The 13,098-nt window shown below is 34.8% G+C and overlaps 1 protein-coding gene across 4 annotated transcripts in view; it reads right to left on the reverse strand.

Moving 5' to 3' along the window:
* The window catches only part of LOC134530617 (uncharacterized), a 111,672-nt gene that overhangs the window by 36,022 nt on the left and 62,552 nt on the right, over positions 1 to 13,098 (reverse strand). For 3 of the 4 annotated variants that reach the window (XM_063365611.1, XM_063365614.1, XM_063365613.1), the window contains 3 exons: positions 7,980 to 8,179; positions 600 to 859; positions 328 to 510 (listed from right to left, as the gene is read on the reverse strand). In XM_063365611.1, coding sequence (XP_063221681.1) covers positions 328 to 510; positions 600 to 859; positions 7,980 to 8,179 — 643 coding nt within the window. The remainder of the gene's footprint in view (positions 1 to 327; positions 511 to 599; positions 860 to 7,979; positions 8,180 to 13,098) is intronic. The other variant, XM_063365612.1, reaches the window with a different exon arrangement.

Here is a 13,098-nt window from a genome sequence, read left to right on the forward strand (position 1 = left end):
ATAAAAATTTTTTTTACATTGAATTGAGCACTCGCTAATGGTTCAAACCAACACAAAGTGTTTGCTGCATTTGGCAATGAGATGTTTTATAAGTTCTTTACTAAAAAGTTTTTGTTTGAAGATTTCCTCCACAATTGATATAAATTAATCATTTATTAAAAAAAATTGTCTAACATGTTCTCAGGAAGCCATGTACTAACAACAAAAAATATTAAAAAATTTTGGGTTTAGACACTTTTCTTATGCTCAGGTAGCCAAGCAAATAATAAAAGAATAATTGGTGAAAATTATAATATTAAAATGACATAAAGGAACGAGGACACTCACAATCTCCGCAGGGCACCCTCTTGATGGGCTCTGCATTGCCACTGGCACTCTTAAGCCCTTTGAGGCAGGTGTGCCCCGGAGCCTTGCCCTGCGCAGGCTGATGGAAGTGAGTGGTGCTCGTCGCCGCGGACTTCACCACGTCCGGCAGGGGCTGGTGGTTGTGGGAGTGGACATGACCATGGCCTGCACATCACACACATCACGCGTACAATATCCACACCACACTCCTCTACGCCTCGAGACACGCACTTCGGAGACCGGCCACAACTGACCTTGCTGGGTTTGCGTAGTGGAATGGCGGACGGTGCCGGGGGCGGCAGGCAGCATCCCTTCGGGAGACTGGCCTTTCTTGAGCTGCACCACAGAGTTGATGGGAAGGCGAGGCCTGACAAGGGTGCGGTGGGACGCAGTGGGCTGCGACTGGGGCTGGGGCGGCAGTGGTTGGTGCTGCTTCACCTTGCTGGGGCTGGTCTGTGTGGACGCTGAGCTGTGCTGTCCGGGGCCGCTGGTCGTCTTCCCCAGCTGCTCCCTGCTGCAGACAAGAAGGCCACTCTGTCACTCCAACACTACACTCAAGATGAGGAGCATGTTGCCAAGGTGCTCCAAGACATTTGAACAAAATCACATGTGGTTTTAACAAAAATAGTGAACATCCCTTAATTTGGCATATTCAAGACCACAGCCATTCCGAATAAGCGATTTTGCTGAATTATCGAATGCCAATATTCAGTAGTATCATTTATCTGAAAAATTAATTGGCAAAATGTAGACTAAGCGAAAATGTTGAATTACAGGAAGATATTGAAGAAAAGCCCAGTAAACTTTTAAACATGTTACAGTAGTACCCTGTTATATTGTTCCTGCTCATAATATTTTCCTGCTTATAACATTGCGGCCGAATGTCTTGGTCGAGGCCGAATGTCTGTAGGGGTTGGATGCTCTACGTGCACGCTCCTGCATCGGAAGTAATAAAAATTGGAATTTAATTGTGTCTATCTTTCAGTTTTAGTGATCAAGTGATACAATTAACTCCTCTCTAAATGAGATTTAAGAATTTCTGGGGTTTTCAATGCTCCACGAAAATGGAGTATTAACCTATTAGCTATTAACAACTGAACTTTTACCCAAAGGAGATATGAACAAAAGCAAGAATCCTCCTTTGAAGAATCTCCTTTGAAATGCTTCATACAGGACATTCCACGCCTGTTACAATAGACTTAAGTAAGGTAAACAAAATGATTATCTCATAAAACTATATTGTGCAATGAAGTTAGACGATTTAAAAAAAAAGGGGGTCGACTGTAAAGTCGGTTTACGGACGATAATTTTACGTGATAACGTCATAAGAAAACATTGATGAAAAATTGCATACTTTTTCATTTTAAAAATATTATTTACAGTTTTTGCAAATTTAATTTAAATAATTTGTTTAAATATAATCACGAACAATAAGTTATAGAAATAAACTGAAATCAAATCAATGTCAATAAATTGTTAATTTGAAATGACGAAATTGGACAAATAAATCAAATGTTTAAAACTGTTGCTTTTAAAAAGCCCGCCTTAATATGTTTGATATTATAGAAGATTTTCTCGCACGGTGGTTAGCCGGTTCTTGCACGCTCGGCTCAGGCGGAACGTGACAATGAGTCAAGCTTTTTCGTGCGTGCAGCCGACGTTCATCGATTTATAAGACGTTATCACGTCAAAAGTGAGAATTTAGTCCTTAAAACTGTTGGATGATTACAGGAATGAAATCTGTGATCAGAAAAATGAATTAATTCCAATTAAACAAGAATTTACCATGCAAAAAGAAAAAAAATCATTTAGTCAGGTTTGACGAAAGTGAAGGCCAATGATAAAGCTGAACAGGCGGCAAGGAATGTTGCTACATCTGTCGCCTTGCAGATTGACTGGACGGCTTACCTACTTCCAACTCAGAGAGGATTCAGAGAAGCCAACAACCGCACCAATACCCATAACAACCAACAAACTGATGAACAAAGGTTCACCATTTTGCAATACTCACATAACTCCACGACCAAATTGAATCAAGATTCGAAAACTTCATCGAATGAAAGGAAAAATTCCAATGGAAATTAGAATCAAAAATATTTAATCCCTAAAAATTGCTAAACCGATCCATCGAAAAACAAAAGCTCTCTTTGTCACTTGCTTTGACCTATCTGTGTAAGAGAAAGAAATAGTGGATTATATTACCCATGAGCTGTATATTTCACAGGTAAAAGTGGTAAAACATAGCTCAATATATAATAACTACGCCTCCTTCCACGTCTCGGTTTTAGAAGAAGACTTTGACAGAACTCACAACTCTTGTTTCTTGGCCGAGCGGCTTTCTAATAAGTCCTTTCTAGAAAACTACATCAAGATCAAATATATGATAACACGGAAAAAAGTCACATGCCTTAAGAATCAACCAGCAATACTGCCATGATACCTAATTAAATATCTACAAACAAGGTGCGGGAGAACGACCTTAATTTACACCCCACGTGCCTACGTCTGGTTTATGTGAGTGGGAAATATTCTACCAAAACGTAAGAGAATTAAGTACCAAAGCCACAGAATTTTTTGAGAATCTTTCAAATTCAGATCATGAAATAATATGTATTGTAGAAACTTGGTTTTCAAACAATAGTATAAATTCTCACTACTTCAATGACAACTACTATATATTTAGATCAGACAAAGACCCCTCACAAACTTTAACGGGAAGAGGTGGCGGTGATTTGATTGCAATTAATAAAAATAAATTTAAAAATGTTTTCCCAACAAATGAATTTGACCATCCAGGATTTGAAGCTTTTTGGATTACAACCAACACCCTCATCATATACTACCTGTTTTGAAGATTTTGAAGAAAATTGTACAAATACGTAAGATAATATATTAATATAATAATTGGCGATGTCAACGTACCGGGTGTCGACTGGATTCAGATGCCTACACATAATACATTACAATCTTAGTATTAAAACGAAGGACTGCCTTTATCAACTTTGCCTCAGCCATAAACTTATCGCAATTAAAAACTCAATTAGCCAATCATCTGCTAGACCTAAGCTTTTCTAATATTGAGCACCGCTCTGTTAGTAAAGCTGTGAATCCCCTTGTCAAGGAAGACTTATTACTAGGCATGTGCGAGAAAGACTTTTTTGAATTCGAGACGAGATCGAGAAAGCAATTTAAAAATTCTCGAGAATCGAGTCGAGATCGAGAAATCTGTACTTTAGTTAACAGGATAATATGATCCAAAAAAGTAAAACTCAATAATCTGACAAACATACATAATTATTCAATAATTTTATCAAGTATCCACAATTGCAATTGCAATTACAACTTTACCTTTACACTCAACAGTTTATTTGCCTACTGTCGTATGTAAACATACGTTATTGACTCCATAGTCTATACAGTTTCCTTGAGCCATGGACGGTACTTAATCATGAAAGTCTGAACATTCACCACTATCGATATGTCACTATCGATACGGACCGCAATTTAAACATCATGTTGCTTGTTATATACTGCTGGCCGTGTGTATAACCTAAGGCCATAAAACAAAATGCAATCGCGGAAGAATTCTGCAGTCATGTTTATATTTTTATTTTTTACTGTACCGTTTTACGTTGATACTTGATATTGATACCGAAAATGATTTATTTTTTACTTTAATGTTGGTTTTATTAACGGAAAATAATCATTTTCTTCTGTAATTTAATGTGATAACCACAGCACAATTCATTGTTTACGTTTACAGTTTCATGTAGTGACTTGTGAACAGAAGTTGTTCGTTTTTAACTTTTTAATAATTTATCGTGTATACTATCGTAACAAGTATATTTTATTTTATTCGATCTACGTTACGTTGAAGATATGTTAATTATTTCAACACGCAACGCAAAATGCTGCCTCAATATATTATATTACCTAACCTATTTCTTTTTTACAAAATTCTCGAAAATTCCGAGCCAAAAAAATTATCTCGAGACGAGATCGAGAAAATTTCTGTCTCGACTCGTTCTCGATGATGCCGAGACTCGCACATCACTACTTATTACATCCTGCCAATGAGGTAAATATTAAACTGGACATCATTATCAGAAATAAAAATATTTATATTTCTTTCGAAAACTATAAAAACTATGATTATCTTGAACTATGTAATGCTATCAAAGATCATAATCGGTCAGATTTATTTAACATTAGTAATGTAAAGTGTATGGTGGATTATTTAACATCCAAAATAAATAAGTTCAAAAATGATTATATACTTCCTACTGTAAAGACCACACCAAATGATTCTCATTGGTATTCAACTTATTATCTTTTCTTAACACTATTTTTTCTGAAGTAATTACACATGGTCAGGCCGATGCATATTGTTTTGATTTAGCCAAAGCTTTAAGTAGGTACTGTAAATCATCACTCTCTCCTCACTAAATGTGCTAATTTTGGTTTAAGTGACAAATTTATAAACTGGTTATCCAGTTATCTAAATAACAGAAATTTCTGTTTCAATAACAAATGTCAACTCTGATTTACACCTGGCTACATCTGGTATTCCACAAGGTGATACCCTTTCAACACTACCTACCTTTCAATATTTACATTGATGACAATTTTGGTACTTAACTTATCTACTGGCACACTATTTGCAGATGACCTAAAAATTCAAAGGCAAATAATGTTGAATCATGATTGCTATTTTTTTCAGTGTGATATTTCTGATGTTGCTAAATGGTGTAACTTAAACTTAGTTAATCTTAACATGATAAAGACTACTATCATAACCTTCGCCAGAAAAATACACCCAATAATTTTAGAATGTAAACTTGCAAATACACTTATCTCCAAGGCACAATATGGTAAAGACCTAGGTATCTTACTTAATTCTAAGTTATATTTACATTTACATATTGAATCACTTCTGAATTACTCAAACAGAAAACTTGGACTCATTAAATTTATTACTTATCCTGCTTCGATAGAGGACTCCTCTGTTCCTCTATAGTGCTCGTTAGGTCTAAAATTGAATACGGGTCAATAATTTGGAACAGCATCAATAATATTCACAACAATATCAACAAATTCAACAGAATACAAACTAATGTATTTAGACTCTTATTCCAACAAAAAAAAATTCTATTAATGTAGATTTAAATTCCCTCTTTCAAGTCCTTTCAGATAGACAAAACACAAGATGCAATAAAAATATATAATTGTTATGATTCTAACATTAACTGTCCTTATACAGTTTGTAAAGTTTTGGTTCAAGGACACAATTAAAGAGTAACTTAAACAGTTTTCGATACGCACATGTGCGAGTACAGCTTTGTTGCTTTTGCCGCTTACAGTGCTACCTATGCTAAAAAGAGTGACTCCTGAGCTTGAAGCGTTTTGTGTTCTGAGATTTGCTAAGAGTGAATCTGTAATTTAAGTTCCCATTTCATTTGTACGAGAGTGGTTGAATATCCCTGACGGGTTGGTCCTAATGGTTGAGATGACAGAGTTCTTTTTGGCTGGCCTCCACATTAACCTTACATAACACCATGAGATTTTTGTTTTCCTTTGGGGGTTTATAAAAGATTATGTCTACGTTCTGCCGCTACCTAATGATTTGTGAGAGTTGAGATACAGAACTGAAGAAGCGTGTTAAACAATGTTTGAGAAGAATCGGACTTTAGGTTGGATGTGTGCCGTATAACTAAAGGTGCATATATTGGACATTTGTAAGAAAAAATAGGTTAGTTTACCTTCAATTTGATGCATGATTTGTTTTAAATAGTCTAAATGAAACTTGTATAATATACCATTGAAATTGGGACATTCTTTTATGGACATCCTGTAATCTGGAAACTACTGGCATCAAAATTCCCTTATTTAATAGCCATAAGCAACCTTTATTATGAACCTTAAGACGGAATAATTATATTGTATATAGACTTATTACGAATTTTAACAAGTATGAAAGTTTCTTATTGCAAACTAGTAAGAATGTTAATCGTACAAAATTAAGTATTTTCTTAATATGTAAATATTACATTTATTTTGTGCTATATTCATATGAATATTTTCATTTTTCAGTATGTTTCAACTTAGTTGGAAATACTTGATAATCTGCTTGTGTTTGTCTGTTGCAACACCTGCCTTACTTCATTAATTTTGAGTTGGTATTTGTTTTTGTTTTGTTTTTGTGTTATGTTATGTGTTAGTGTTTGTTCAATATACATTGTTATTGTCTTTATTTTTATTTATTTATTACTTATGTCATCTTTTTAAATATTTGTGGTAGGAGGATTATATTGGGTCTGTATGTTTGTACCTACTGTAAGTTTTGCAGTGTCTTCTTTATATATCTATACATATATATTTTTTTTTTCTAAGTGTGCACACACCTACAGTCCTAGATGTATTTCCAAGCATGTCACAATAAATAAATAAATAAATAAATAAGTAAATAAATAAATAAATAAGTAAATAAATAAATAAGTAAATAAATAAATAAATAAATATTTTTTAAGTTCCAATATTTTCCCCATAAGGACATATATTTATTTCTTGCATGTATAACATTTCAAAAATAGTGCATTTCCTGTTTATAACATTTGCTTTTTAAAATTCAATGAATTACAAAAAGTTTAAAAAACCTAACTATTCCAACACTTATCATATCTGTGCAGTAAATGCTGCAAACCATACCTCAGACCATTCTACACACTGGTGTGCCTATCCGAATGCAGCTCAATGTTTTCAATAAGGTAGTATCACTAAACACCACTAATTCAAAATGGTGCTGTTGTTTGCAAGTTGAGTGTTCACAACATCACAGCACATCCTTTGCCTTTGTAATCTGAATGCATTGTTCCGCAAATGTACACATGAACGTACGTTTTACTGTCGATAATATTGTTCGTTAGTTCTTAAATGTTTGAAGGAGTTTAAAAGGGCTTAATTTTATAATTGATTAATGTGTTTAGAAATCTAAATGAAAAGGTGTAAAACAATTTAAATTCTATAACTGCAGGCTAATGATGTAGGCATAATGGTATTTCGTCAGTTTGTGGAATGGGGTTGTCACCCAACGTTTCGTGGACACGGAGATAATTAGAGGCGCTTGAAAGGTGAATCGGTAGAGAACTGAAAAATTCGCGGGTTCATTTCGTGTATTGCTAAAATTCAAATAATTATACCTTAGTGCTGCTTTTGTCATTGGTTCACTGTTAATCTGGAGGACTGAGGACCAATTAGAGACCCTCACTCATAGAAGTGTCGAATCACAGGCCACCCAGTCGAGACGACTCACAAGTCAGCAGCCAATGAACAGTTTTTAATTTACTCAAGCCACATTCAATAAATAAAGTGACTTGAATATAAATACATTCTACACAAAGTTGTTTTGTTTTATTAAGATATTCTAAAGTTAATAAAGTGTATATCAGTATAAGAAAAACAAATTATTTTGAAAAATTATCCTTTTTTTGCCAGTAATTGTTGTTACCGTTTTCTAACACTGCTGTACAGCATTTTTTGATGAAATTGTATACTGCTTTTGATCATTTTTAATGGTGAAACACCTCATTTTTATTTACCATTTTAAGTGGCCTTACGAATCCCACTCCCGCACATACCTGCAGGGATTTGAACCAGGCTGCGAGCTGTGGGCTTGCGAGGGCAGTGTGGCTTTGTGCTGGGGCTGTTTTGGAGGCGATACGGGACCACTAGTAGGGGGAAGAGACGGCTGGGGTGATGACGCAGGAGGGAGGGACTCTGCCAGCACCGTAGAGGCAACATTCTTCTCCCCTCCCGTGCCACCATCGCTGCATTGAACCTGCGGCAACAGACACCCTATCAGCTTACAGCGACTATCTTTACTTATCTCATGTTGCGTAACAGTGCTTAGGTTATTGTGTTATACCAACAATACAGATCTGAAATGCTGAATGTAACAAATGACAGCCACTCTACTTATTTCATGAAAAATTTAAAAAAAAATTTACAACTGATTTACAACTGAGAAGAAAGAAAAGGGGAAACATTTCACAAAACTATACACAACCTTTAGTTACAATCAGTGATACACCAATATGACCTTACCGATTTTACCAATAATTGTAAAGCTCAAAACTTGCTATTACTGATTCAGTTAACAGTTATCACAGAAAATTTTCAATAATCAAATTAAAAAAATTGGTTTATAATTATAAATAATAATTTACACAAAAGCTTTAAGTCACACCCATATCCAGAACTCACAAAAAATGTGCATCTTAAAATCAAGTGACTTCGAGTGAATGAAGGAAAATATCAACTGTAACATGCAGACAATTTTCACAGCTCTAAATGTCACATGAAGTATTATAGAATTGAATTAATAAAGGTGAACTAACCTAGTCACAGATATTATGTCTTAAAATTGAGTAAATAACATTATTCATAAATCTTAAGCAATTGTGTCAAATTAAAAAATTTATTTCAATTCAAGCTTTAAGAACTCTCAGTCAGAAGTTTGGAAGTGGTTCAAGATTAAGGGAGGCAGGTTAGTATAGCCTTATACAAGATTTGGGCAGTTTATTTCTATACAACTTAATATCTTAGTTTATTGTGTGGTCTTTAGTAGGAATGGGCCGGTCGAATACACGAACCTTAGAATATCATCAAATATCTAGTATTTTAAAGATATGAGAATCAAAAATAATTTTTAAAAGATTACCTGAATAAACTGCGTACTCAAATAAGCCATGCGTTCCTTATCTTTTGACAGTAACCAAAAATATTTGTAATTTAAAAATAAGCCTCAAATTAAACTTTTAAAAACTGAATTTGTGACCATATTTCAAATTTCTATTTAATTTTTATTATGTATGGTTAAACACTGCTGACTGCAGTTTACTAGGTCTATTTTTGTGTTTCTAATATTATAATTCCATTAGATATTGTACTTTTAAATATATGATTATCTAAATAAATTTAATATAATATGTAATGATTCAAGAAACTTAGTTTGTAAAACAAACAGTGTAAGCTTTGAAAGTTTTAACACTATATTTAACTTTTTTTAAATTTCTTTAACTATTTTATTTTTGACCCTAGACCTACAGTCAGATTCAAGTCATAAGATATACTTTGTGATTAAAATTCAAGAAATTGGGATTTGGCCCATCACTATCTTGAGTACGTAATTATGTATGAATCTTGCAAATAATTAAACATCAATCCAACTGTTTCACTCATTTTCAAAAACTTATGTTCGAAATGCTGAATACTCAAGTGTCTGCTTCATTTTTTACTTGTGCATTTTATTCTGCTGCAAAATCTGAGACAATAATGTCACTATAATTAGCTTCCTTCCAGTGAATAAACTTGCCTGCTTTGATAGTGCTGAACAAATTTCTATCCCTCCACAGTACACATGCATTATTTGTACACAAATCTGTGGCCAATAAGCAAGGGACGTACTGCGCACGATTTGACAGCAAAGCCAATCGGCCCCTCTCTTTCTAAAGACATGTGCGAGCCGAGGAAGAAGACAAGACAGCACCCGCGGTCCGCCTGCAATCGTATCGCCATCGCTTGAGCAACCATGACAGCGTCTGTGGTTGCCCTGGGCAACCATGCGGAGGGCTGATGAAGCCTGTCTGTGCCCACCCCACCAGCCACTACCCCTGGCCCACCCCTTCTCCACTCAGGCAAGCTGAGTTCACACAGCACCACACTCGCTTGGAATTCCCAGGAGATTTATTCTTAAGTTACTCGGAAAGGAGTTCCCGATCATAAAATGAAGATTCTAGGAGATTTCACATGTTCAGTATTCTAAGTTACGTGTGGCGTCTCGATTTTCGGTGACCGCCCATTGGGAGAGCCCGACTGCTACTAGGCTCTCGGAACCTGACTTCACGATCGGCCACTCGCTTTCCAACACGGCGGCTGAGAAGCGTGGTGGCAACAGTTACACTTAAGCTGGATATCCACTCACTCATTGTTTAGACACTACTTGCATTATTCTTACAGTAATTTTTAATACAGTTACAAATTTCTGTTTAGGTACCTATAATATGAATATAAACGACTCCATTCATTACTATTCCATCATATAAGGAAGAAGTGGCAGAGTGGGTTAGGTCATGGCGTTGTAACCACAACAAAAAAGTTTTGTGAGTAAAATATCCCCTTAATTTTTTTTTTAAAATTAAGTAGTTTTCATTTATGTTCAACAATTAAAGACTTCAAATTATTTTAAGGTACCGGTACCTAGAATTTTAAGTTTTTTAACTCAGTCTTGCCTCTCTTTATCAGCATACTTATATATATTTTTAGTGCTATTATTTTCATATTTAGTATTTTAATTCATATTTTCAAGACTTACATTGAATATTTTTGTTTTGTTTTAAATTGTGCTCAGAATAATTCATATTTATTCAAACAATTAAGTTAAAAGAGTTAATTTTGTTATGCGCGATTGCCCGAGATTGCACCGATAAAGTAAGGTTATAGTCAACTGTAATAAAAATCCACTTAATTTTTCTCTTTTTATTTTTGTGAATGAAAATGAATATTCAATCATTTTATAGAAAAAAAAAATTTAATTTGTTGGAGAATTGAATCCAAAACAATCTCGTGCAGCAGTTATAGCATGTGATTCAGTTACTCTATAAAATAAGCTAAATCAGTCAATACACTTTTCATTACTATAATATACAATTATATAAAATTTTTTAGTTAATCTGTTTTGTTATTTTTAACTTTAAAAAGCTAATTCCTAATTCCTTTAAGTGCTTCAATGTTTAATGCACAAATTCGCCTAGTAGCCATCAAAACATTGTTATACTTTAATAATATTTAGACATAAAAAAATATTAAAGTAATTGTGTAACATTTAATTTGCAAGATGTTCATTGTGTGAACTGCACAAGATTTTTCGTACAACAAGAATCATTTACCTCTAACCCAATTAATTGTACACATGTGGATACATAGAATAATTTATCCCCACACAACGGGAAACTACACTCTAAATTTCCCTTATTTTGTGCTCAACAAAGACAAGATGTTTCTTTTATTTGCGACACTGTATTACTCATAAAGTCATAATATACCGTATTTACCCGATTGCAAGACGACTTGAATGCAAGACGAGGTCAACTTTTTAACCTTTATAAACCAGAAAATAGTATATAACAAGCTATAAATAAACATTTTACCACCACCGTAGCACGTTTGCTTCGGATATGCCAAAACGTCTTGATGCAGCACTGTTGTTGTTTTCTTCTGCATATTTTACCACAATGAGCTTAAAATTTGCATCGTGATATGTTCAAGAGCCTTTCTTTATAAAAGAATTTGATGTTCCTCGCCTTTCAACACTATCCATTTTAGGTTGCCGCAATTTACCGCATTTGTTTATTAACGAAAATAAACAATTTCGTTTACATAGAATAACATTGTTAAAACGTATACAACACTTCGGTTACTAAAATTGTTACAGCGCTCGCAACATAGTGGAGATATCATGTACTACAAAAGTCAGCATGAGAAATGACCTGGTTTACCAACTTCCAAGTCTAGGTTTCACGTCTTCTTTCATGCATACTTTATCTATGGCGTGAGCGCAAATAAACAAAGCATGGCAACTAGTACTGTAGATGTTTTTTATAATCTTTTTGCGTACAAATTAGCTTTAAATTGTACTGTATTTTTCATTAAATGATTATAATGTTAATAGTTATTTATTGCCTGTACCCATAAAAGTAATTTCACATTGTATTAGCCTAAAAATGTGGGACAAACTACCATCAAAAATAATAATTTTCAAATGCAAGACGAATGTGAAAGTTTTTACCGTTGCCGGGAGAAAAAATAGTCGTCTTGCATTCAGGTAAATACGGTATGTTATTCCACTTTTTTACAGTATCTTACCATTTTGCAAACGCAGAGTTCAAATAAATAGTTACGATTTAGTGATATATGATAACTTATGAAGATGTAATGGCTGTTTAGTGTCACCATGTTGTTTGTTTGGAATGCCCGGGAGGAGGAGGCAGAAGAGAAGGGGTGGGGAGTGACTAGACCCAAACATTGCAGAGGAAGCAGACTCTCGTACCGATAGAGCACCTAGAATAGCATTTTAAACACTTGTCGGTAAAACCTATTTGTACAGATCAGTGAACAAGCAGTATGTCGGATTTGACATCGAAAGCTTACGATAGAATAAACAATAAACTAAGAATAAACCCCCAGAAGTGGCAGGCCATTCACAGGAACCCATTTGCTTCTACATCAATCTCAAGCCCTCAGAAATTGTATAAAACGCCATCCCTTGGCCTGCAAAGGCAGTTGAAGTCCAGGGGACAAAACGAGAACAACCCCAAAGCCAGCAGAGTATAGCTCACCACACCATCTGAGATCGAAGCCTGTCCGTACGAAGAAGATTCCCTCAGAAGAAGCTACAACTAGCGTTCCGCTAAGAAATTGTTAGTGATAGATAGAGAGAGATCTGTGGTGACATGCCATAGTCAGTGCAAAAGTCAGTGAAGTGACAATCTCTATTTAGTAGTAAACAACCAATTAGAGTCTAGAGTACAAAGGCAGGCTGTCACCACTGAGATTGAGTATTTGAGAAATAAATTTAGATACCTTGAAATAGGAGTGTTCTTTTTGGGGTGGGGTATTCCACAGGAAACTCTAAGCAACATCAACTGCAAGAGGGCAAACTCGAGTCTCGCCAGCACTATCTCCAAAGAAGGAGCAGCC

This window comes from Bacillus rossius, chromosome 3 (assembly GCF_032445375.1).
Source record: "Bacillus rossius redtenbacheri isolate Brsri chromosome 3, Brsri_v3, whole genome shotgun sequence".
Taxonomy (NCBI): Eukaryota; Metazoa; Arthropoda; class Insecta; order Phasmatodea; family Bacillidae; genus Bacillus; species Bacillus rossius.